Source organism: Wyeomyia smithii, chromosome 1 (genome assembly GCF_029784165.1).
Source record: "Wyeomyia smithii strain HCP4-BCI-WySm-NY-G18 chromosome 1, ASM2978416v1, whole genome shotgun sequence".
NCBI lineage: Eukaryota > Metazoa > Arthropoda > Insecta > Diptera > Culicidae > Wyeomyia > Wyeomyia smithii.
Window position 1 is genome coordinate 128864814 of NC_073694.1, and position 27431 is coordinate 128892244.

Consider the following 27431-nt stretch of genomic DNA (forward strand, 5'->3'; position numbering starts at 1 on the left):
ATAATGGCTGTCTGGCGACACACGCTGAGAAAAACCGCGCTGCTCCTGAGACGTGGTGACCAACCACAGGGCTAGTGCTGCTGCTAAGGAAGGACGACTGCTGTTGTCGCTGTACACACGCTGAGAAAAACCGCGCTGCTCCTGAGACGTGGTGACCAACCACAGAGCTAGTGCTGCTGCTGCTGCTAAAGAAGGACGACTGCTGTTGTCGCTGTCTAGAACTATTATGAGCGGCTCCGGCTGAAACAGGCACTTATATAGGCCAAATAGCATGTTTTCAATTGCAAGGTATATGATCCTGTCGACCGTGCTTGGGAAGCAAGCATATAACGACCAATCAGAGGTCGAATTTTTCGTTTTGACAAGGCTTGTCTATTTTCAATAGTACAATAGTGTGAATAATAAAATTATAATTATCTTATTTTGGGAAGAATCTTAGAAGATTTTCCAATCTATTGCTGCAAGAACGAAGGAAATCCATCGAATACTAACCGATTTATTAGCATTTGAAATTGGACATATTTTTCACTTTTTTCGGTTTTAGATTTTCATTTCACATCCCTATGTACCCGAACTTCCTGAGAGAAGTATTCTACTTCAAAACAAAAAGGGAAAGAGAAAAAGAATGTATATATGAACGATGTAGTCTATAAAGAAACCTCGTACACGTTTACTAAATAATACTACATACAACAATACAACTTTGCACATGGAACTAACAGTAAAAAGTGAAGAATTTAAGTTCACGTTTAACTACAGTCCATCCATGATAATGCATAAGAGTCACACTGCCAGAAAAAAATTAAAAGCATGAATTCATTTTATCTAATAAGTAACGAAGTATCTCTCAGCAATTGCGTTCAAATCCTTCATTCCAAAAGTTTGTTTTAAATAAAAATCTATGCATTTGTGAGACTTTTGTCGATCTCGGAAATTTAATGATCTATATTTGGGCATTTTTTCCATGGGCCAAAAAAGTGAAACTTTGGCCGGTCTGAAGGTCCACTTTCTGAAGTTCTATTCTAGTCAAGTTTTGCATGAGAACTTTCTTCGAGAAGATGAGCTTCCGAGCCCTACCGCTAAATAAAATTCTAAATATCGATGTTCATTGTCGCCATCAATAAACATGGATTTCTTTGCAACCAACATAATTCTTTCTCAAAGTTTTCAATATTTTTTTTTATTTTTTATGATTTTAAAATAACTATAATTGATTTTTTTGTTTTGTTTATATCACACAGTTCTTTCCTCCATCATAAAGTTCTTTAGTCGCAAACTTTCGTGCTCATGTGTTCTGTATTGACGCTCCTACTGGCACGTCAGTGATACTATCCGTTCTGCTAAGTTGTTTTAAAACGGCGTTTTTCGTTTTACGTCAACTCATAATCGTGTTTTATAGGATGCTTACAATTTTTCATTCACGCATTTGTGTCTTTTGTTTTTACTTTCACGTTTTCATACATCAGAGCATTTCCTGTGACTTCTTTTCAAAATAAAAGAATTTTACACTAAAGCAATAAAAATTTTCGCGTTCGCAATTCTCATTGTCACGCGCGATGTTTCTCACACCTTACATATCGATACTTAATTACTAGAGATTTAAATTTACTTGTATCAATAGATTTTATTTATCAATAACTAGAATAATTATTACTTATAGATTAAGATTAATATTTTTTTTCAATTCGTCATCTAACTCTTACATTATCGGTTCGTTTCCTTTCATTTTAAAACAGAAAAGAATACCTTCCGAAAAAAGAACCGAATTGGTAATGTTTGTTTATGTTTAAACTAAATCCCAACGATTCAACAGCTCTATGTCGTTTGTTGCTTATGACAGTGACATATTCTCCCCAATTCAATGAGCAGCCATGTTACAAAACTTCAACTTTTGTTATCATCGGATCAACATGCTGGTGAAACGCTTTGTATTTTAGTTTTATAATTTTCATTATCTTAAATAGATTGCTTTATAATCAATCTTGAATCAACGTATATTTTTCCAATCCCTAATTGTTTACATATTACTTTGAATTACTCACATTCTCACTCGAAGGAAAGAAAACATCTATCCAGTAATTGTTTTTAGTTTATTAATGCCTTATTGGCAAAATCTAAAACAATCAGAAGCAAAAACAACATTCGCACTCATACTTAAACGAGAAACAATCTAACCGCTCTGATTACTAATAACGGAGTTGGCAAAGTGTTTTCATTAATTTTAATAACAGCATAAGAGCCAAATATTGGACCATTGGAATTACTGCTTTTAATTTGGATAACATAATGTTCAAAAATACCAATGTACACATTTAGCACCTACGCTTTTATCAAACGGAATTCTTTACTTTGGAACTTACATCAAGGAAATATTGAGGATTTTTTCTTCAATTCATCCTTCGCTCGATGCCTAATCTTTAAAAAAAAATATTACAAACACATTGCTTGTTATATATTTTACTCTGCATACTGCAAAAAAACCAACTTGTTGCGCTTAGTTATTAGAATATATATCGAATACTTCGAACTATATTTGAATTGCTCGTTCAATATCCGGGCGGAGGAAATGCGTTTCAGTTCTGACGATTTTAACTGACTAATAAGTGCAACAGAATATAAATAAAACGAATTCAAAAGATATCATAAATAAAGTAACGTAATGAAAACATTTGCGCAAGTATTCTTCAGCTTGCGTTTGACTACACGTTGAGCTTTGAATTTAAAGTCCTAGTTTTCCATAAATATCGATGAAAATATGATGTTCTTACGAAAAAAAAAAACAAATTACAAAGCCTTGAAATAAGACAGAACAGTTGAAAGAAGTAGTAAGTAAAACAGAATGCTCACAATTTAACATAGTGAATACAAACAACAAAAAAGCTTGGATTCAATGTGAACTTAACACTTCCAGCGATTCCAATAATAGTTTAATTTTTCAGCAGGCTGGCATCACGGAGACAAAAATGAATGGATGTATTATTATCTTCAAATACAACTGTTGTAAAAATAAATTGATGTCTAGAAAACATTTCCAACATACATTTTTCATAAAGGCACGCAAATAGAAAATTTCCAGAAAAATACTTGACTGAGTGTACCATCTCTAGGTAAGAATGACATTCCCCGCACAACAATTTACACGCAGACAAGAAATAAGGTCTGCTCGTAAAAACTAGGGAATATTGTGAAACTGTAATAAAAAGAATACTTGCAAAAACCAAAGACAAATTGTTACCGCACGATTGGCACCGTTGTATTTCGTTAGTCTCCGAATGCTTCTATGAGAAACTTTTGAAAATCGCTAGATTTTTTCCTGAGTCTGTATACGGAAAGGTTTGAAAAACCTTTCATACGAGTATAGTACTCGGCATAATTTATATTGAGTTCACTAGAATGTAGTTTTTGACTTATATACTTTGGAGTGGAGTGAATTTCACGTTCACAAGTGTAGGTAATAATAGCGTCGGTATTCTACTGATTGGCTTTGATATACATATAATGCTAGTAACAAGCCAGTTAGTATGTTCAAATGAAGACCTGCGGATCATTGTTTTAATCTCGTCAACGTCCAACACACTGCAAATTCGGAAAAAAACGGGGGCGAAACTTTTTCGCTGTGTCACAAAACAAAAAAAAAAAGAAAATACACAATCTCCACTGCTTGTTAATTTGGTTAAAAACCAATTTCAATACAGGAGTGGAAAAATAAAACCCATTCGATGCTAAAACACTACGGAACCTTTTCATACATTTGTTAGTCAAATTTTCCTGTAAATCTTCCAATTGAAGCAGACTCTCATGCATCCTAGATTCGCTGTTACTACAACAGGGTTATTACCAGTATGGTCTATATAAACTAGGGAACCTATACATTAGAGAAATGACGAGACACTCACCGTTACGGCAACTGTCAACATCAAAACGGATAACGGCAATGCAAAATGATACAACTCGCCCGTTTTGATGTTGACAGTTGTTTTAACGGTGAGTGTCTTGTCATTTCTCTAATGTATAGGTTCCCTAATATAAACCATAGTGGATTATTAGAGCATCGAACCCTGAGACTAACTAAAAGAGTGCCAGTTTACCATTTATAGAAATCGGCAAACTATCAAGAAAATTATATATCGCTGCGCCGTTTATGAAATAATCATTGCGCTGAGCTTTTAACTTTACCGTTTACCATTGAACTGTCGTTGTATGCATTATTATGTGTCCTTACTGTGCAAACGAAATGATCGAGAGTGAACTTTTAGACATAGCATGTCACTCGAACAATACAATCTTCACTTCATTTTTGAAATTTTATTGGGATACTCTCGGTTGAAGATCAGTAAAAAATAGGTAAGGAAAATTGTAGCTTGTAATTTCCACGTTTGCTATACAAATCTAGATAAGTTCCAATTCTGTTGTGTGAGCGGACAAACAAAAAGTTCAAGTGTTTAAAAAAAGAACAGTTACCTATATCAACACACCGCGAATATTCTGGCGTAATATAACAAACTACCGAACAGCATAGACCGGTACGCACTTACTCTCATACTAAAAAATCGAATGTCAGCATTCATCTCTCCTGCTTGATTTTACAATTGTCACTGTTGCTAACAATATTTGTCAACGGCATGCTCGATATCGTTGTTGTTGTGGTCATTAGAGTAGTCGTTGTAGCTACCGTTCCCTCTAGTTCAGTGCAGTAATTCTTACATTTTTCACTGTTTTCTAATTTTATCCTCTTTCGAAAAGGATCGTCTTTCTCCTCACCGTTAGTAATCTCATCTATCTCTGGTTCATCATTGTTCATCTTATGCTTAAGATGATTATGCTCGATGTCATTACCATTTCCACTACTACTAGTAGTACTAATATTGGGAACTTTTACACCTGTGTTGTTATTTGAGATAGTGCTGCTATGGTTTCTAAAATTAAGATTACTGTTGATGATTGCAGCAACGGCGGCCGCAATACTGTTACTGCTGCTGTTGCAACTATTTCTATCATTACTATTACCATTGCTTTGAGGAACAATTCCATTGGCGGAAATGGAAGATGAAGGAGTTAGCACGGTCGTGGCTGCAGTGGACGCTAACGTGGCAATAGTCGTCATTGCACCAACAACGGCTGTAATTGTTCGCACTGGTAACTGACAAGTACTGGAAGAAGCAGCAGAGCTAACAGGTGTTGCGAGCAATGAATTCACGATCGTCGCTGTTGGTTGATGGTATAGTTTAGCAGCAGCTGCGATCGGTGTTATTGATGCAGTTGGATTAGCCGGCGGTGATGGTATCAGATGATGATGATGGTGGTGAGGCGAAAATGAGTGATGCTGGTGGATTGCTGCCGAATGCTGCTGGCGATGAGTTGCTAAAATAATTGTATTATTTGCATTAGTCATTATCGATGGTGGTGACATGAGACTGCTGTTGAGATTGGCTGCGGCAACTGCAGCTGCTGCTGCAGGGTTAGGTATTAGATTATATTGGGCGGCCGGCTGATGATTTACTTGGGCTGTTGCTGCGGTTCCTACTACTTTACTGACAATGCTATTATTGGGACAGTTTTTCATTATTTCTCATTGTGTCTGGAACTGCGGCATAGTTGCATACATCATAGGTTGTTGAGAAGAAGCAGCAGCAGCGGCCGCCGCTGCTGCTGCGGCAGCCCCATTTGTGCCAACTCCTGGTACAGTCTGCATTCCCCAACCGGCAGCGGCCATATTTGGCTGCATCATACGATACCCTAGGTAACATGAATTTTAGTACAATTAAGTGTTTCTGAAAGCTTATCTAACATACCAGCAGTCCCTGCTTGCTGGGGAGCGGCAGTTGCATAGGCATAAGGATATGCATAACCTTGCTGCATATACTGAGTTTGCATCTGTGGATAACCCTGAAAAATAGAAATAAAATTTTGTTACAAATATAGTATAACAATTTGGTTTATTCAACGTACAGGATACCAATAGCCCATCTGTCCATATGCAGAATACGGGTACTGTGCCGCGCCTGCGGCAGCTGCTTGAGTAAGTTGTTGGTTAGCGCCATGCTGTTGAGCTGCAGCGGCAGCGGCTGCAGCCGCCGCAGCTGCTGCGTTTTGTGACTGAAGCGGGCTTCCAGCTATACTGTTGATGCCGATTCCAACCATACCCGCGGCAGCGACAGCCGCTGCATGCACACCATTACTAGCCATTTCACCGCCATTCTCCTTACCCCAATAACATTTGACTGGGTGCCCCTGCACTTCGCTATTGTGAGTGCCTTCAATCGCTCGTGCAGCTGGTTCTTTAGACATGAACTTGATAAACGCATAACCTTTATCTTTAAAAACTCTAATATCCTGAATTGGACCGAACTGACTAAAGTGCTTGTTAATAAGAATATCCGATATTGTATTGGGCGGAAATCCTCCACAATACACTGTGGTATTTGTTGGTCCAGTGTTGTTATAGATTTCCTCGAATCCCGGTGTCTTTCCGCTTCTAATGCCTTAAATTAGAACAAGAAAATGTAAATGAATGTATCGTTCTGTTGCAATGCAACACATGTACTGTTAAACTGGGCGACTTGCAACACTAATGTTGACATTTAAGGTTTTTGTTTTTCCCGTGCGCATAAATCTAAACATCGACACCTGTCATTATGGATGTATTGTTTACATTGTACATATTCCTTGTCGTTGGTATAAGTTTAGTAAATGACACACTTTTCTTGTTTTTTCGGGCATAAATACTCAACCTGATTTTCTAGCATATATGTAAACAACGCAAATTTTGCAAGCGAGAAAATTTGAATGACTTCTCTGAAACCGACTATCACTAAGGAATCTGCATATAATAATGAATATATTTGTGCAGCAATAACATAGAATATTATCGTTAATGCTTCTACGGGGTGGCTGCAATAGTCGATATGAGTATAATCGTTTTGAGTAAAACTGATTGTTTACTTTAGTATTAATTTTGTCGAAGATATTCGATTACAGGACTTCTCTTGCATGAAAAATCAGAGCCAGAACCTAAAAAAAGCGTGCTGGAAATCGCGCTTACGAAAATCTCACTAAGGGATATGTGGTCTGTTGGACTGATCCGCCAGCACCACAACCATCTTTCCTTTTGGCGACATCCATTAAGTACGTCACGCAAATTTTGATTAAATTTTACTCCCCCTCCACCCGTTGTCAAATTGGGCACATATTGACGAACCCCCCTGAAGAAGTACGTCACTTCACAGCAACTTCCCTCCCCTAATAAACAATTTGAACCGTGAGGGTCCTTCGATACTGACCTATACTCAAAATATTTTTCACATTATTGTTACGTGAAATTTCCTGTACTTCTTCAGTTTCTGTCATTTTGCATGATTTATGTGACAAACATAACATCTACGTGAAAATCACATGCATACCATGTTTTAACACGTAGTATCAAAGATGACTAGAGCAAGATACCTGACTCTTACAGAATTCATCGGACATGATTGTCGCTGCGCGTGAGCAAAAATCGAACTAATTTATACACTGTTAATATGATGTATACTTAACGTCAAAATCAACTGACGACAAGGCCAAGACATGACTGCTGAAAGGTGAAACAATTTTTTGTGGACGACTGTTCCGTGCTGCCATCCGAAAAATGATAATAATGTGTACGAATGTTTAGTTCTCAAACATGAAGCTTTCCGGAAGAATCAAGAATTATCGGCGTATCATTTAAAATCAAGCGTACCATCAGAAATTCCTGATAACCGCTATGAGCACGCTCTACAGTCAAGCTTTTCCACTCTTGCCGAGGTTAATAAAGCAAAAATCGGGTGCCCCGGTGAACCTGACCATATGCACAATGGTTCTGAAACATGGCTTGCGACATATCAAACTTTAAGTTTTGGTAGAATGGGACCTGAAAATAGATATAACCCCTCAATATAAACCCCCACTCTGACAGTCAATTTCACACTTTTCTTTCGTACTTTGAAGTGCAAAAAATAAGCGCAAAAAATGACAATATCATTAATCTGCATGTTATCTATCTGATCTGTGTCAAACAAGGGTACCAATCGAGCAATGTAAATAAACAATGTGATAATGTTAGGAGTGGATGAAAAGTGTTGTAATTAAGCGTAATAAAAAATATGTGTTTTTCCGAAGTTTTACTTACACATTTTAATCCAACATTAAACCTGTACACTGGTTCACTTAAAGTTAACATAACATCACCGGTGTAATCTCTCAAAACTGTGTACCTTGTGAAGAATTTCAAAAAATGGTATTCGCTTATGCATGGTGAAAAACAGAACTGTATAGTTCTTGGCAACAAACGGCACAAAAACTGTGTTGCCGAAACGATAGATTTTCTCTTCGCGCGACTCTATATACACATAGACTCTGAATTTTGCAACATCAAACAGAGTGAAATATCGCGTGAACTCTCCGTGCGAAAATACACAGAAATCAAAATGGCGAATCTGTTGTGTAATTCAGTCTCTGAACATAAAAAGGAATCTCTTGATAACTTGCCAATAAGTGAGCTTCAGAAAAACCATAAGAATCCGACATCGAGTCTTGATTTTGCAGATTTCACACAGATTCAGTTTTAATGACGAGGAATTACCTGAACGTAAACAGTTGCAGCTAACAGTAATTATCGCCGGCAAATGACGCAATATTATTTTGCCATATTGCATGTCGTTTGATTCATTTACGAATTGCCTGCCATTGTACGATTTTGCCTGCCCGTGCGACTTATCAAGCAACATATTTGGATAATTTCTGAAAATAGATATAACCCCTCAATATAAACCCCCACTCTGACAGTCAATTTCACACTTTTCTTTCGTACTTTGAAGTGCAAAAAATAAGCGCAAAAAATGACAATATCATTAATCTGCATGTTATCTATCTGATCTGTGTCAAACAAGGGTACCAATCGAGCAATGTAAATAAACAATGTGATAATGTTAGGAGTGGATGAAAAGTGTTGTAATTAAGCGTAATAAAAAATATGTGTTTTTCCGAAGTTTTACTTACACATTTTAATCCAACATTAAACCTGTACACTGGTTCACTTAAAGTTAACATAACATCACCGGTGTAATCTCTCAAAACTGTGTACCTTGTGAAGAATTTCAAAAAATGGTATTCGCTTATGCATGGTGAAAAACAGAACTGTATAGTTCTTGGCAACAAACGGCACAAAAACTGTGTTGCCGAAACGATAGATTTTCTCTTCGCGCGACTCTATATACACATAGACTCTGAATTTTGCAACATCAAACAGAGTGAAATATCGCGTGAACTTTCCGTGCGAAAATACACAGAAATCAAAATGGCGAATCTGTTGTGTAATTCAGTCTCTGAACATAAAAAGGAATCTCTTGATAACTTGCCAATAAGTGAGCTTCAGAAAAACCATAAGAATCCGACATCGAGTCTTGATTTTGCAGATTTCACACAGATTCAGTTTTAATGACGAGGAATTACCTGAACGTAAACAGTTGCAGCTAACAGTAATTATCGCCGGCAAATGACGCAATATTATTTTGCCATATTGCATGTCGTTTGATTCATTTACGAATTGCCTGCCATTGTACGATTTTGCCTGCCCGTGCGACTTATCAAGCAACATATTTGGATAATTTCTGAAACTATTTCCAGTCTCTAAAGAATTTGGGAACCACAATTGAAAATTATATGTTGCATAAAACGTAGTAGCTATCAGACAATCAAATGCTTTTCACTTTACCGATAGTTAAATTCTACGTGAAACTCACATGAAATGCATATGTCTACTGAATAAGATTCACAGGATAAATCATCTCACCAGTTCATGATGAGCTCAAATGACAATCACGTAAAATCTACGTGAAAATGACAGTGGAAAATATTCACATAACTTTGCCGGTAATTATAACGTGAACAATATTTTGAGTGTAACAAGTCAGTCGATGTAGGGTAAGCATGTATAAAACGCACCCCGGTAGATTGGAAAGCTTGCGATTTAATCATTATTTTTAATAAAATTATGGCGTTTTTGTGTAACAGTACGCTCAAAATATTTTTCATATTATTGTTACGTGAAATTTTCTGTACTTATTCGTTTCCTGTCATTTTGCAAGATTTATGTGACAAACATAACATCTACATGAAAATCACATGCATACTATGTTTTATCACGTAGTATCTACGTGAACTTGGAAACGTCAAACAGAATGAAGTATCACGTGAACTCTCTGTGCGAAAATATACAGAAATCAAAATGGCGAAGCTTTTGTGTAATTCAGTCTCTGAACATAAAAAGGATTTTTCGATGGCTTGCCAATGAGTGAGATTTAGAAAAACAATAAGAATTCGACATCGAATCTTTAGCTTACAGGTTTTACTTGGATTCAGTTCAAAGATCCAGGAGTTACCTGAACATAAACAGTTGCAGCTACAGTAATTATCAACGGCGAATGTCTTAATATTTATCAGTTTTTATGTCGTTCGACCCATTTTCGAATTGGCGATTTTGCGATGCCCGCGCGAAGCAACAAATTTCGATAAATTCTGCAAACTTTTTTCTCTCTCTTAAGAAATTGGGAGACTACAATCGAAAATTATACGTTTTATAAACCGTAGTAACTATCAGTTAATCAAATGCTTTCCACTTTACCGGAAATTAAGTTCTATGTGAAAATCGCATAAAACGCATATGCCTAATGAATAAGATTCACAGGATAAATCATCTCACCAGATCATGATGAACTCAAATGACAATCATGCAAAATCTACGTGAAAATGACAATGGAAAATATTCACATAACTTTTCCGGTAATTATAACGTGAAAATTATTTTGAGTGTAGAGCTTTGCATTGAAACTCTTCCTAAATGGAAAATAAGTTTCCAAGCAGCCAGGATTTTTTTAATATTACTGAGTACGTTTTGTGCCTTCCTGACAGTACCGCACCACTGGAAGGACATCCCTTATCGTGTACTGACGAAAAAGTGTTGGCTAATGTCCACGGTCCATACAATTTTTTTAGAATTTATATGGGCAGGAGAGGGAGGGGGGATCGTTAAAAATCTGTCCACGTGGTATGTGAATGGCCCCTTTCCTGAATTATTGACTCGTTCGCGTAGAAATGAGTCGAACTCAAATCTGTATCATTATTTTGTATTGAAAAGGTTATAACCGTGTTCAATATATTCGAATTATAAGTTTTCGAGTTTCCTTTCGTATATCATATGAAGGTAGTTAAGGCACTGCGCACACAAATACGCATGATGTTTGTTGTCTGCCAGTTGTGTTTAGTTTTTGATGCGCTATGTAGCAATCTCGGGAAATCGTAGTAAAACGGGTTTTTCCACAACATACAAACGTCTCAAATCTTGTTGGCTTGAACAAGATTTCGTTTATAAAACTATCGAAAGATACAAGGAGACATCATCTTTGGAGGACCTTGGAAAATTCGGTCGGCCACGATCTTAAAGAACACCGCAGGTCGTTAACGTTGGGATGTAAAGCTTACAATAAGCGTAAAGTTTACGGTGTTCCGATTCTTCCGAAAGAGTTCCGATAGAGTGAAAATGATACATCCACGCCACGCTGACCACGAGTTCATTTTTTTTTTTAATAAGAAACTATATTCCGTGGAGTGTGGTTACCAAAACGATCGAGTGTGGGCAGCAGCGAGACAATATTTTGGATTTCCAAAGGAGTGTTCTCGACACCAGAATGCAGCTTTAGTGAGGGTTTCGGGGGCAGTTTGCAAGCGAGGTAAGCTTCCACTGGTTTTCATAGGGTGTCAAAGTCAATACCAATTGAAAAAAAAAATTACCCCGAGTCTTCGAAAACTCTTCGGAGATGACCATTATGTGTTGCAGCAAGACGGTGCACCAGTGCATACTGCGAATTTGGTTTGAGGCAGTGATGTCAAAACGTGCTGAATACAAGATCTCCAACTTGGAATAGGCAAAGAGTTTGTCCAGAAAATCTGGGATGAAATACTCGTCAGCGATAGCTTCGAGTTGGTGTTGATGAAGCTAAGGGAAGGATTGCAGAAGAATATATTTTAAAGCCCTATATTATTCACTTTTTGGTCACTATTCGAATGTAAAAAGTCACTATTATTTTACTCCAAACTCGCAACTAGCTCTGTACGGCCCATCACTTTGAATTTATTACCTCTTGTCAAATAGGTAAGGTTGTGTTTAAGTCAAGGAAATTAAACTAGTTACGTAATTTCATGAACACTGATTAAAGATGGGGACAACTTTGGGAATATGCCTTACATTGGCAGTTCTCAGACAGTCTGCACGTTTCTATTCTGCACTGATCTCTTCAATTAGAGATTCGAGAAAGAGTGACATAGAAAGTCAACGAAAAGACCTAAAGAATTGGGTTGTCCAAATAATCGGCCATGTGTGTTTAAATACAGAAAGAGATATTTTTGCTTATTTAAAGCTAAATTAGTGACTTTCAGGCGTGAATAGTGACTTTTTCGTGACTAGGCTAAAAGTAGTGGCAAAATCACTGAAAATTGAACCGAATATCGCAGTTTGCAGTACCGTCGTAATACAGAGTCCGTCAGTAGAACTACTCTTAGGCATCATTTACGGGCGGAAACGTTTGTAATTGAGTGGCCGACAAAAAAGTTAATTCTTGTATTTATGTATGTACCAAATTTAAAGCATTCTCTCAAGCACGGTGCATAAAATCTTTTGAGGTTCAGTTTTTGGTTGAATTGAAATCTGTCTGACTCTGAAATTTTATGTCGCATTAAAAATCGTCCAATTGCTAAGAAATAATATTTATTGTTTGCGTATTTAATTTATGGAATGAAAATACAACAATTTACGAAGGCTGTGTTTTGCATCTATTACAAATTCTTGACTTACCTTTAGTATTTTCACGAGGTGCAGGTGGCTTTCGAGTAGACCAATTAGTTCTGATGCTTCGTGAACCTAGCCATTGCCCGTTCATCATTTGTATGGCGTTCTCTGCTTCTGCCTTCTTTACGAAAGACACAAACGCATAACCCTTTGATTTTAACGTTTGCGGGTCACGCACAATCCGACAGTTAGAGATTTCACCAAAAGGAGCAAACGCCTCTCGTAAAGTTTCGGTTTCGATTTCTGGACTGAGATCACCGACGAATATGTGATAATGTTGACTGGTATCTGTTTTCGGTTGATTACCGGGGCTAGTAGCCCAGTTTACTTTAATTTCTTTTTTAAGAAATAGTCGTTTATTCATTGCGGCCAAGGCAGTCTGCGCTGATTGATGGCTAGTGTATTCAATGAATGCATACGGATCGCTACTAGCCTCGCGTATTATTTTGCAACTTTTAACTGTACCCATTTGGCCAAATAATGCACAGAGCAAATCTTCTGTTACCGATTGGTCCAAATTGCCCACGTACAGAGTTTTTGGGTATGCCTCGTCCGTCATCTTATCTGCTGATTGCTAATGATAGATTCCAATGATTTGGCTGCTTATTTTTTTATTTTGAACTTTCTTCCGGGTTACTTGGTTTCTGTTCGTCTCCTCCAAGATGTAGTATGCCAGACGAACGAAATTTGTCAATGGCTCCTTTGATTTCGTCCTGTTAAACGTGTCTTTTACCGATTATGATGTGTGTGTAAATATGAAGAAGCAGTAACCAACTTGTAGTAGGATAAATGAAAACTTGTTTCTCCCGAATGTAGCTTCCCTTTGCTTTTCAGTTGCACACACTAAATCACTAGATTTATCAAAAGTGAACAAAGAAAAGTGCTTGTATACACCGTAATTATTCAGTAGACATTAATACGTTAATTTTAGGGATCAATTAAAATGAATTCTAATAGTAATATTATTTCTAAACACTTTTATATACCCCAATTTGCTTTTGAGCTATTTTTGCTAAAAAGCAATATAATCAGTGTTACCAGATTTGATGCAAACAAACTTGGTACTCAAATGCACACACTTATGCTAAAATAAATTCTGAAAATGATTTTTGTACTAAAATAGAGTTAACAATGATTTATACCAAGTCTGGATTACTTACAAGATTCATTCATATGAATATTTACAATCAGTATGTACAAATTCGTTGTGAAATCAATATATATTTTGAAGTAATCTAGATGTAACAGCATTCAAAAAATATACTGTTATATCTGGTAACACTGGGAGAAACAGATTTTCTTTTGCCGCGGGGAAAGTGTTTAGTGTATCACACTTACACTCACGAATTACTGCATATTCATATTTTCTTCTAGCCCGAAATTCTTCACTCTAATACACACACACTTCTGTTCATCCGCTGATTTCTGGCGGATTCGTTTCGCAAAGGGGAAATATATTGAAAAAATCTCGTTTCACTACCGAGAATGCAATTTTCAAAGTACCGGGCAATTTTTCTTGCACATTATCCGGTACATATATGCGAAACACGAAATCAAAGTCGATGGTTGGAGATTTGTAATTTTTCCACAATACCTTGTGATACGGAATTATTGAGATGCTACGAAATACACTGAATTTTTCGGTCGGCGATCGACCGATTTCAGCCCACAAGATCTTCCTTAGTGACAACAGCGTTCACAAACGAAATTATTCGTGTAAGTTGGTAGCTCTGGAAGTGTCAAGATAAATAATCTGCTGTGCTGTCAAAATGAAACTCTTGTAAAAAGTATCTCATGTATTGAGTTGGTTTTACTCACAAATTTGAAACGGCTGCAGCACTACCAAGACAACTAAAATTAACCGATTATAATTAACTGATTAAATATTAGCGAATATCTTTATTCCACCAGCTCATCTCGCTTTGACCTGGAAGCGCACTAACTACAGTCAAAACCCTTCTTTATTCGCTCAATTTTGACCCAGTTTTGACCTGGCGTGCTGCCCGAAGCGCATACTGTAAAATTTGTCAGCTTCAACCCACCACCGCACGTGCTTAGTTCGTAAACAATTATCTGGCATCTCTTTCTAACTTGCCTCATAAATAGCGATGCCGTTGTTTTATTGCTCGGCAGATTACCCTGACGCAGTGGAATATAGATATTCGGTATATAATTAATCGTTAGCCATCGTTTTCGTTTACGAGCTTACAAAGTGGTTAGGCAGGACTCCCCGCATAATCAATAACCATAAAACGTGCCTAAAGCCTGTAGTACACTCTTTGTCTAATGGTCAAATATTTGACCTTCTGACATAATGGTCAAATTTATTTGACATCATGGTTGTTATTTGCCCGTGTTTGCCCCATGTTAAAATTGGAGAGTGACAAATAATTATCTTTGACCAAATTTTTATCTGTCAAAAAGTGACAAATATTTGACGCTCGGTCAAAGAGTGTAATACAGGCTTAACAACAAGTTCGGGATATAGTTACGACTGTATGGGGTATCGTTAAACCATATGGATTATCATCCGTCTATGGTTATTGATTATGCGGGTCAGCAATCCGCTAGTGAGGCTAACGACGCGAAAATTCGTAGCTTGGTTCTCGCATGAGAAAAAGAAGGAAGGAAATTTTTTTTGCTTTTGTCATTACACACATTTTGACAATCGCATATGAGAGTACGCCTAGGTGCAAATTCGCGTTGACGGCGTTGTTGATATTTGTTTGGGTTTTGCGTGCGAAAAAGAAGGAAGGATATTTTTGCTTTTGTCATCACGCACATTTTGACAATAGACGTTTCCCGTCGGACCTGACCCCCTATTTTTATATTTTTTCTTCGAAAGACTTTGCATTCAAAGATTAATAGCGCTAAAATCAAATTTTTTCCATGAGTATTAAATTTACTATTATTTTTTGAAAAGTTGAAAATGCATGAATGTTGAATATATTTTTCACCTTGCTTGAATGTTGGGTTTGGAAATTTACGTTCTTGCAGCACTACAAAATATTATTCACTCCAATTTTTTTGGCAACATTGTCATTTTTGACAAGTTCTTGGTACTGGAATTGTTAGGAATTGTCGTTTATCGTTTTATTTACTATGAAAAAACTTCTGCACGCAAATTCAAAAAAACACATTACTGTAGAGAATACAGAGAATGGAAAACAAAAATCTTCAGAGTGAGTCGAAAGAAATCCAACAAACAAAACAGGCAACCCTGCTATACTGGCTACGATCTATCTGAAACATCTGAATGAATGCATTTAGAGTAGAGCGTCCGCGCAGTCGAATTATTCACCGAGAATCTGAGTCAAACGAAGGAATCTGTATGTTAAGAGTGTGTGCGGGTGTGAGAGAGAAAACAAACAGCTTTCGGCCTAGGTGTTCTAATGGACATCCGCAGTGCGGATTCCGCACCGCAGCTGTCGATGATTTTGTAAGAGTGTGTGTGTAAGTGTAGAAGCGATAGATGTGAAAAGAGAGAGGCAGAGAATGTGAGAGTAGTACGCTGATCATCGGGAGGGCTTAGTTGCGATTGATGTGAAGAACGAAGATGGATTCGGTTAACTATAGTTCTGGAGTACGGATGTGTATTCAGTTTCGCAACAAAAATTGAAAAAAATGGAGACGGCTGGGTCTAGCAAGCGTCACGACAATGGCGCAGTCGGTAGGATGTGTATTCAGTTTCGCAACAAAAATTGAAAAAAAATGGAGACGGCTGGGTCTAGCAAGCGTCACGACAATGGCGCGGTTGAAGATGCTCCCAAACGGTAGGTATTCAATACGTTTATATTATTTGATGATTATTAGGTGACATTGTGATCAATGATGTGCCAAAAACAAAACGAGCTATCGATCTTATGGCAAGAGTGAAATATTTTAATAAGTCAAAAAGAAAGCGAAATTATATGATATGCCAAAAACAAAAGGAGCTATAGGTCTCATGGCGAGAATGAAGAAATTTATTTACCGAGCCGAGCGATAGGCTACGGCAGCGGTGAAATAATAGTAAAAAAAATATAGTGGATAGATGAGAAAAAAAACTGAAAAGCCAAAAAAAAAAAAAAAACAACGAAAATAGAAAAACGAGTCGTAGGACTCGTGGCTGATTCAATACCGAGAAAAATTAGTTTGGAAAAATAAATATAAAAAAAATGCCAGCGACCCAAAAAAAAAAGAAAAAAATAAATAAAGCTTAGACCAAGTATTATCTTCCTTTCTAAAATTACAGGTAATTTGTTTCATTCACCTGACTATCTGTAGCTTGACAGCCATTCCTTTCACTTCGCGTTTCAATGGCACAACATTTGCCACCTACTTAACCACGGAAAATTTTCACAGTGTTGTTGCGCAGAAGGTGAATCTTGTGCCAGAAAATGTGAATTGTGGCAGTGATAAATTTAAGACTGTACTAAAAAAAAAATTACGTTACGTTTTAATTTTCATTAGGTAATTCTTTTGTCGTTCGGACGGATGCGGAAGCAAACGAATTCATTTTTCAAAGCGACCATCGAATTGGAAAACGAGCTGTATCCCGTGCGGAGGCCTGGTCACTGCGGCTCCAACCATATGATATGACAATAAAGAGAATTCCCGGTTCTGAGAACATTGCGGATGTTCTATCAAGACTAATTCAAGCAAGTCAAGAAGCTACTCCGTTCGAAAATGACAGCGAAGGTCATTACTTGTTCGCATTAGACGCAGGGTGTATGGATATAACGTTGGCAGATATCGAAGTTCAATCAGAGGCGGACGAGGAACTAACAAGCCTACGCAGAGCCTTAAAATACGATAAATGGCCTCGAGAATTAGGGCGGTATGAGTCCCAAAAGAAAACATTACATTATCTGGGGTCATTGATCTTTAATGGAAACAAAATTGTAATACCAGTATCGCTACGAAGAAAAGCTTTATTATCAGCCCATGCTGGGCATATAGGAGAAACTGCTATGAAGAGGATAATGCGGTAGTTCTTTTGGTGGCCAGGAATGGCTACTGAAACCGAGAAATTCGTGAAGGAATGTTCAACATGTTGTCAATTAGCCAGAAAGAATCCTCCTGTGCCTCTTTCTTCACGAGAGCTTCCAGAAGCTCCCTGGGAAATCATACAGATTGACTTCTTGGAAATTCCCGGTTGTGGATCAGGCGAGTTTCTGGTAGTGGTGGATACATATTCACGATTCCTCTATGTAGCTGAAATGCGTCGAACGAATGCCGAGTGCACAAATGCAACACTTTGTGAAATTTTCAAACGATGGGGCGTTCCGCGAATCATTCAAAGCGACAATGGGCCACCTTTCCAAGGGTCTAGATTTTGCGAATTCGGGGAAGATAGAGTTGTTAAAGTTCGAAAAGCAGTACCTCTGAGCCCACAGTCTAACGGAGCAGTAGAAAGGCAAAATCAAGGCCTTATCAAAGCAATTGCGGGGTCTAAAATTGACGGACGTAACTCGAGAAGGGCTTTGAAAGAGTACGTACACAGCCATAACACTCTGATTCCTCACGCTAAACTAAACGTCACTCCATTCGAAATGATGGTTGGATGGAAGTTTGAAGGAACCTTTCCTAGTCTGTGGGGTGATACTGATTCGGAATTAAATCGTGTTAATTTACGGGAAAAAGACGCAGAAGCAAAACTATTGAGCAAGCATCATGCAGATGAGTCGAGAGGTGCTAAAGCCTCCGATATTGCAATTGGAGATGTTGTTCATGTGAGCCAACATCGAAAGACGAAAACAGATCCAGTTCTCTCTTCAGAACGGTTCACTGTTGTAGCCAGACAAGGACCTAAAGTGGTAATCGTCAGTCAAAACGGTATTCAATACGCACGAAAAATACAGGATGTTAAAAAAGCTTCCTATAGAGAACCTGAATTCGAAACGCCATCGGTATCCGAAGAACCCTCACCTGAACCTACTTTAATTTCTTCTGACCACCCTCTAACGGACTCAATGGATTCTTATGTGGAAGACACCGCTGAACCGTTGAAATCAAACGAACTTCCTACTGAGCCAAAAATCGTTCACACCGACAAATTTCAGTCGAATACAAGATTAGATCCTGGTACACGCTCTGATGCAAACAGCGCTCGTGAATCATTGAATACAAATTTGCGACTCCGGACAAATCTAAAAAAACCAGTCAGGTACAACAGTGATTTCATTTATAATATTTATGGGTAGAAAATAAATGAATCAACAACAGACTTTAAGACAGATGTACGAGAATAATTTTCGGAACTAATAAAATTTTGATAAGCTTTTTCATAGATAAATTAGAGTAGAGAGGGAGAATAATGTAGAGAATACAGAGAATGGAAAACAAAAATCTTCAGAGTGAGTCGAAAGAAATCCAACAAACAAAACAGGCATCCCTGTTATACTGGCTACGATCCATCTGAAACATCTGAATGAATGCATTTAGAGTTGAGCGTCCGCGCAGTCGAGTTATTCACCGAGAATCTGAGTCAAACGAAGGAATCTGTATGTTAAGAGTGTGTGCGGGTGTGAGAGAGAAAACAAACAGCTTTCGGCCTAGGTGTTCTAATGGACATCCGCAGTGCGGATTCCGCACCGCAGCTGTCGATGAATTTGTAAGAGTGTGTGTGTAAGTGTAGAAGCGATAGATGTGAAAAGAGAGAGGCAGAGAATGTGAGAGTAGTACGCTGATCATCGGGAGGGCTTAGTTGCGATTGATGTGACGAACGAAGATGGATTCGGTTGACTATAGTTCTGGAGTACGGATGTGTATTCAGTTTCGCAACAAAAATTGAAAAAAAATGGAGACGGCTGGGTCCAGCAAGCGTCACGACAATTACCTGAGAAAATTCTTTCGAAACTGCACCGAAAAAGTCTTTCCGCAACGAGACTAAAACTTAACTCTCGATTCGGAGGTATCCAGATTCAGAAAGACTGATGCGTTGCTGCTGCGACTGTATTTCCTCTTTTCAGAAAATGTTTCAAAAATAGTGAAAGAAGAGAAATAAATTAATAATACTCAGTCAGTGTACCTTGGGTCGTGGCCGCGATTTCACATTAATTACGAAGGCATCCAAATGCTCTAAAATCTGGCTGCCAAACACTCAGCTTTATCCTCAACAAACTAAAAGTATTGGACTCTTCAGTTTCTAATGAAATGTAGCAAGAGCTGGAATCGGTGATTTAGAAGTATTTTAGAAATCAGAAATGCCAGCCGAACTGAGGCGATTAATAGACGATTGTTCATTAATTTCTGGAGTGAACTTGAAAAAAATTTGTCCTTCAATTGATAATTAAATTGTAAACGATTGTTTTAAGTTTTTATTAATAAACTTTATTTGAAATCTCATTTTTGCTAAGGATTTTTTCCTTTCCCGGTTCCCGGGAATTCCCGGGAAATGAGATTTTTCATTCCCGTTTCCCGGGAAATCTATTCTTTTTCAAGGTATTTGTTTTTTACCTACACAGAAAAATAAAACTACCCAAATATGCGTATTTCTGGCGCAAATCAGCCCTTCTGTGCGGGAAGGTACCTTTAGGTAAAAGTGATTTACCTACTTTTGAGTACCTGCACGGAAGTCATCATTTTGGTAAAATTGAATGCCTTGAATCATCAATATCAATATTAACAACTCCATATAATTTTTTACCTAAAATTAGGTATTCGCATTTTATTAAGCTGTTGCGTTGTTTTCACCTATTTTTATGCGTATTATTCATCTAAACCAGTGAAAACATTCAGGTTTACGTAAATTTATGTTGTTTTTACGTGTTCGCTTGGTAATATCTTCTTTGTGTGTAGTTGAGAATATTTACATCGAAAACAGCTGCCAGAAAATCGATGTCAACATTATTCTATGAGATATACATGAAGGTGCGGAAAAAAAGTTAGTCAACATAAGACAGTAAATCCTAAACCATGATGTATAAAGACATGGTGTAACGATATGTCAAAATCAGAATCGGCCATATTGGGAAAAAAATTGCCAGCGAGTAGGTTTGTTTATAAACAACTAGGGCATAAAAATCATCGCATCTCATAATATATCATTTGGATGCATTTAAATTATAAATATGGCAATGCTACATACCTTGCTACCAATATTCATTATTTAAGAAACAATTTTCAACTTAAAACACCTGAATTTGCGGTATTCAATTGCCTAGTTAGTGAGGATATATCAACAAACACGAAAAAGTTATTCGCTGTTGCATAGTGATGCTTCGTCTCCAACCCTTCGAAGTGAAAAAAACGCTTCCTCACCCCACGCCTAGGTTTTGATCAAACCGTTACACCATGTTCTACTCATCATGTCCTAAACAACGTCATGGTTAAAAAACAACGTGAATCGAACAACACGGTTCGTGTTTCGAGTGTGAGATCTCGCCTAATTAAGTTTAGTTTATTATTGTCTTCATAAACACTATAACGGTATACTTGTAGCCAGGGCTGTCATTCGCACACTCATTGCGCTCAGTGTGTTAATTTCACGTCAATACACAACGAGAACGGTACCTACACATTTTGACAACCAACAGGCACAAAGAGAAAGAGCGAAAACGAAATGACTATGAAAGATATCACCGAGTGAGAAATATTTCAAGAGAGGGTGAACGGAACAACACTTTGTGCTGCTTTTTGTGGCACATTGCGTGAGGACAAAGAGCTTCAGTTTGAGTAGTTTGCGTTGCGTTACGGGTAGAAAAAATAGCAGAAAAAAGGAAGCAAGAAAGGACCATATACATTTTTGAGATCTCATTTAAACACGATTACGCTCGTCCAGACATGTTTCTGTCCCGGTATTCATATACAATCGCTACATGCATTCACTACTGATACCGTTCATTAGGGTGGTAACAAAAATAACTAGAACAAGATACCTAACTTCCAGATTTTACATACATTTTGAACACGACCACCTTTCGATGATTAGTGCTGCCATCTGATGACTTAAATTCTTATAAAATTGACACTATGAGCAAAACCGATTTGCCGTGCATAGTCCGTCATCGATCGTTGAGCTTTTCAAGATTCTACACACTTAAATTTTTTTGCCGGATCTTGGTAATTTTTGCCGAGAACGGCACCACTGAGTGCTCGGTTAGAAAAATAATGACAGCTGTCACATTTTTTCGAAAATCTCGGTTCAACCTAACTGAAGTTTTGGCACAAAATATTAACGAGCCGAAATATTTATTATTCACAAATATCAAATATTTAATATATTATTCACGAAAAAATGTGACAGCTGTCATTATTTTTTTAACCGAGCACTCAGTGGTGCCGTTCTCGGCAATAAATTACCGAGACCCGGCAAAAAATTTTAAGTGTGTATATGAAAAAGGTGTAGCAGTTTGGTCAGCTCGTCAGAGTGGGGTTTATATTGAGGGGTTATATTTATTTTCAGGTCTCGTTCTACCAAAGCTTTAAGTTTGATATGTCGCAAGCTAGGTAACGTGGGAGTCGCGTTTATAATTCTCGAGTGTCTCCATAAATCACAGAAAATGCCCCTGGGAAATTGTAATTTAAAGTAGTGTAAATGATACTTCCGAAAGTAGCGAGGACATAAATTATGCACAACACTCTCGTCAACACTATTTTGTCATATATAAACATATCATTTTCTCACATTTTCGGTTGTTGTTAAAAAGAACAGAATATACAAACCCGGTACATATTCATATAAATATGAAGCAAATGTTATGGTTTGTGTAAAGTAGCACAATAAACTTTAGCTAATCTGGTTGCTGTCAAGCAATGATAAGTTAAATTGAATTTATTGTTTCTAGTAGCAGAGCGCAATGACTTGATGTCGCTCTTAAAGAAGTAATGCCATCTGCCAATAAAATATAAGACGATTTCCAAGTGCTTCTAGAGCGGTTTTTATTGTTATTATTATGATTGCCATATCAACCTAGGAATTTCGCGTTTGGTTTTTGATGGAAATATTTGTAGAAGCTTTATCGTTAATTATTAACTTTATTAACCTCGGCAAGAGTGGAAAACTTGGCTGTAGAGTTTGCTGATAGCGGTTATCAGGAATTTCTGATAGTACGCTTAATTTTGAATGATGCGCCGATACTTGATTCTTCTGGAAAGTTTCATGTTTGAGAACTAAACATTCGTACACATTATTATCATTTTGAAGATGGCAGCACCGTATAGTCGCCCACATGGATACCAAAAAAATATTTCACCTTTCAGCAGTCATGTCTTGGCCTTGTCGTCAGTTGATTCTGACGTCAAGTCTACATCAAATTAACAGTTTATAAATTAGTTTGACATTTGCTCACGCGCAGCGACAATCTTGTGCGATGAATTCTGCAAGAGTCAGGTATCTTGTTCTAGTCATCTTTGGTGGTAATGACTTGTATGGAAAAAAATTGTCCTTCGTCGCATTTAGAAGTTCGTTCAGTCGAAAAGTGAAACTTTGGTTAGATGCACATCTTCAGCGTATTGGGCTGGCGAGCAGTAATCATTGCGTTTGTGGATTGGAAGACATTCAACACGTGGTTTGGGTGTGTGCTGAATTCCGTGGCGCCGGATCTCTACTTTTGGATACCCTCAAGGCCCGAGGAGTACAGCCCTATGTGCCAGTTCGTGATATCCTCGCTCAGCGAAACTTGCCATACATTCTACATGTTTATAGCTATTTGAAGAGCATCAAGGTGCCCATTTAACAGCGAAACGAGTCTCGGATAAAAAAACATGTTAGTTTTAGTATTAGATTTAGTTTCAGCTCGTAGTCGGCAGCGAGGATAAAAAATTTGCCTTTAGCTTATAAGATATTTTAGACCATAAGGCATTAGATTTAATTGGCTCCGTAAAATATTAATTTGTATTGTGCCGTGTCAAATAAACGTTGTGTGAACAAAAAAAAGTGGAACTTTAACCGATCGATTTTTTCATTTTTTGTTTTTGCATAACATTAGATCTCGATGTTTCATGCATTTTTAAGACATTTGCCATCAGAATTTTTTGATATTCAGAAATTTATGGACTACCTGTGCATTTTTTTCATTGGTCACAAAATAATGCTTTCATGCTCCCGAAGTCAGATTAAGCTGAAGTTTAGTATGGGAACTTTTTTTGAAGACGAAACATTTGAGCCCTACTTCTAAACGAAATTCGAAAAGTCGATTTCCTTCGCCACCCTACTGTTCATGTACGAGACATATTGCGGCCATCTGCGGGGAAGAAACCATTTTTAGTTTTGAAACAAAACCCATCGAGCAGCACTGAAAATTAGCTCCTAAATTATTTCAGTAGTAGTCAAATGAAGTGCAAAAACCAAAACAAAATTCAATACTATAATCGTTCGTTTGTCAAATCCGATAATCATTGCCCCAAGCAACACACAAAGTAAGACACAATGTGTGGTGTCATATAATTTGCCTCGCCAACCAAAGCGTAACTTTGTCGTTTTCCATCTACTATCATTCTATTTATCACCTTTTGAACTGATAACACTGATTCCACCTTCAGTATCGTGCGGGTCTGGTTCGTGCGGGTCTGGTTACCGTTTCCAGATCCGGGGTCTTAACGTGTTCTTGTCGTTTGGTTGGATGTAGGTGGAAGGGAATAGGACTAGACTGGGGCGTGGATGAATTTCAGGAAAACGTATATAAGGGACATGTAGGGTAGGTCACGGCTCGCCAAGACATCACGAACAGGGACAGCCGGCTGTCTACCTTCGGCCTGCAGGGAAGGGATCGAGGTTTATCACACAGCTTTTTCAAGGTATTTGTTTTTTACCTACACAGAATAATAAAACTACCCAAATATGCGTATTTCTGGCGCAAATCAGCCCTTCTGTGCGGGAAGGTACCTTTAGGTAAAAGTGATTTACCTACTTTTGAGTACCTGCACGGAAGTCATCATTTTGGTAAAATTGAATGCCTTGAATCATCAATATCAATATTAACAACTCCATATAATTTTTTACCTAAAATTAGGTATTCGCATTTTATTAAGCTGTTGCGTTGTTTTCACCTATTTTTATGCGTATTATTCATCTAAACCAGTGAAAACATTCAGGTTTACGTAAATTTATGTTGTTTTTACGTGTTCGCTTGGTAATATCTTCTTTGTGTGTAGTTGAGAATATTTACATCGAAAACAGCTGCCAGAAAATCGATGTCAACATTATTCTATGAGATATACATGAAGGTGCGGAAAAAAAGTTAGTCAACATAAGACAGTAAATCCTAAACCATGATGTATAAAGACATGGTGTAACGATATGTCAAAATCAGAATCGGCCATATTGGGAAAAAAATTGCCAGCGAGTAGGTTTGTTTATAAACAACTAGGGCATAAAAATTATCGCATCTCATAATATATCATTTGGATGCATTTAAATTATAAATATGGCAATGCTACATACCTTGCTACCAATATTCATTAATTTAAGAAACAATTTTCAACTTAAAACACCTGAATTTGCGGTATTCAATTGCCTAGTTAGTGAGGATATATCAACAAACACGAAAAAGTTATTCGCTGTTGCATAGTGATGCTTCGTCTCCAACCCTTCGAAGTGAAAAAACGCTTCCTCACCCCACGCCTAGGTTTTGATCAAACCGTTACACCATGTTCTACTCATCATGTCCTAAACAACGTCATGGTTAAAAAACAACGTGAATCGAACAACACGGTTCGTGTTTCGAGTGTGAGATCTCGCCTAATTAAGTTTAGTTTATTATTGTCTTCATAAACACTATAACGGTATACTTGTAGCCAGGGCTGTCATTCGCACACTCATTGCGCTCAGTGTGTTAATTTCACGTCAATACACAACGAGAACGGTACCTACACATTTTGACAACCAACAGGCACAAAGAGAAAGAGCGAAAACGAAATGACTATGAAAGATATCACCGAGTGAGAAATATTTCAAGAGAGGGTGAACGGAACAACACTTTGTGCTGCTTTTTGTGGCACATTGCGTGAGGACAAAGAGCTTCAGTTTGAGTAGTTTGCGTTGCGTTACGGGTAGAAAAAATAGCAGAAAAAAGGAAGCAAGAAAGGACCATATACATTTTTTAGATCTCATTTAAACACGATTACGCTCGTCCAGACATGTTTCTGTCCCGGTATTCATATACAATCGCTACATGCATTCACTACTGATACCGTTCATTAGGGTGGTAACAAAAATAACTAGAACAAGATACCTAACTTCCAGATTTTACATACATTTTGAACACGACCACCTTTCGATGATTAGTGCTGCCATCTGATGACTTAAATTCTCATAAAATTGACACTATGAGCAAAACCGATTTGCCGTGCATAGTCCGTCATCGATCGTTGAGCTTTTCAAGATTCTACACACTTAAATTTTTTTGCCGGATCTTGGTAATTTTTGCCGAGAACGGCACCACTGAGTGCTCGGTTAGAAAAATAATGACAGCTGTCACATTTTTTCGAAAATCTCGGTTCAACCTAACTGAAGTTTTGGCACAAAATATTAACGAGCCGAAATATTTATTATTCACAAATATCAAATATTTAATATATTATTCACGAAAAAATGTGACAGCTGTCATTATTTTTTTAACCGAGCACTCAGTGGTGCCGTTCTCGGCAATAAATTACCGAGACCCGGCAAAAAATTTTAAGTGTGTATATGAAAAAGGTGTAGCAGTTTGGTCAGCTCGTCAGAGTGGGGTTTATATTGAGGGGTTATATTTATTTTCAGGTCTCGTTCTACCAAAGCTTTAAGTTTGATATGTCGCAAGCTAGGTAACGTGGGAGTCGCGTTTACAATTCTCGAGTGTCTCCATAAATCACAGAAAATGCCCCTGGGAAATTGTAATTTAAAGTAGTGTAGATGATACTTCCGAAAGTAGCGAGGACATAAATTATGCACAACACTCTCGTCAACACTATTTTGTCATATATAAACATATCATTTTCTCACATTTTCGGTTGTTGTTAAAAAGAACAGAATATACAAACCCGGTACATATTCATATAAATATGAAGCAAATGTTATGGTTTGTGTAAAGTAGCACAATAAACTTTAGCTAATCTGGTTGCTGTCAAGCAATGATAAGTTAAATTGAATTTATTGTTTCTAGTAGCAGAGCGCAATGACTTGATGTCGCTCTTAAAGAAGTAATGCCATCTGCCAATAAAATATAAGACGATTTCCAAGTGCTTCTAGAGCGGTTTTTATTGTTATTATTATGATTGCCATATCAACCTAGGAATTTCGCGTTTGGTTTTTGATGGAAATATTTGTAGAAGCTTTATCGTTAATTATTAACTTTATTAACCTCGGCAAGAGTGGAAAACTTGGCTGTAGAGTTTGCTGATAGCGGTTATCAGGAATTTCTGATAGTACGCTTAATTTTGAATGATGCGCCGATACTTGATTCTTCTGGAAAGTTTCATGTTTGAGAACTAAACATTCGTACACATTATTATCATTTTGAAGATGGCAGCACCGTATAGTCGCCCACATGGATACCAAAAAAATATTTCACCTTTCAGCAGTCATGTCTTGGCCTTGTCGTCAGTTGATTCTGACGTCAAGTCTACATCAAATTAACAGTTTATAAATTAGTTTGACATTTGCTCA

General features: G+C 37.5%; 1 protein-coding gene across 7 annotated transcripts; it reads right to left on the reverse strand.

Annotated features, from left to right (window-relative positions):
• Window positions 1–4345: 4345 nt before the first annotated feature.
• Window positions 4346–14593, reverse strand: LOC129730111 (nucleolysin TIAR). Of its 7 annotated transcripts, none has more exons than XM_055689224.1 (5): window positions 14457–14593; window positions 12869–13575; window positions 5950–6482; window positions 5793–5886; window positions 4346–5736 (listed from the first exon to the last, which is right to left on the reverse strand). In XM_055689224.1, exons 2-5 carry the CDS (start codon window positions 13419–13421, stop codon window positions 5570–5572), a joined length of 1347 nt encoding a protein of 448 aa, XP_055545199.1. In that variant the 5' UTR covers window positions 13422–13575; window positions 14457–14593; the 3' UTR covers window positions 4346–5569. The 7 variants fall into 7 exon arrangements, with proteins under 7 accessions (XP_055545199.1, XP_055545173.1, XP_055545191.1 ...); XM_055689198.1 differs by having other exon boundaries at window positions 12869–13713; window positions 14457–14586; XM_055689216.1 differs by having other exon boundaries at window positions 12869–13588; window positions 14457–14583.
• Between the last annotated feature and the right edge of the window lie 12838 nt (window positions 14594–27431).

Bases quoted from the DNA above. Each gene is read 5' to 3' on its own strand.
- LOC129730111 (XM_055689224.1), bottom strand. From the start codon at position 13,421: ATGACGGACGAGGCATACCCAAAAACTCTGTACGTGGGCAATTTGGAC. The intron at 6,483-12,868 runs GTAAGTCAAGAA...TTCTAATTTAAG, and splicing joins ACCTCGTGAAAATACTAAAG to GCATTAGAAGCGGAAAGACA. The intron at 5,887-5,949 runs GTACGTTGAATA...TCTATTTTTCAG, and splicing joins AGATGGGCTATTGGTATCCT to GGTTATCCACAGATGCAAAC.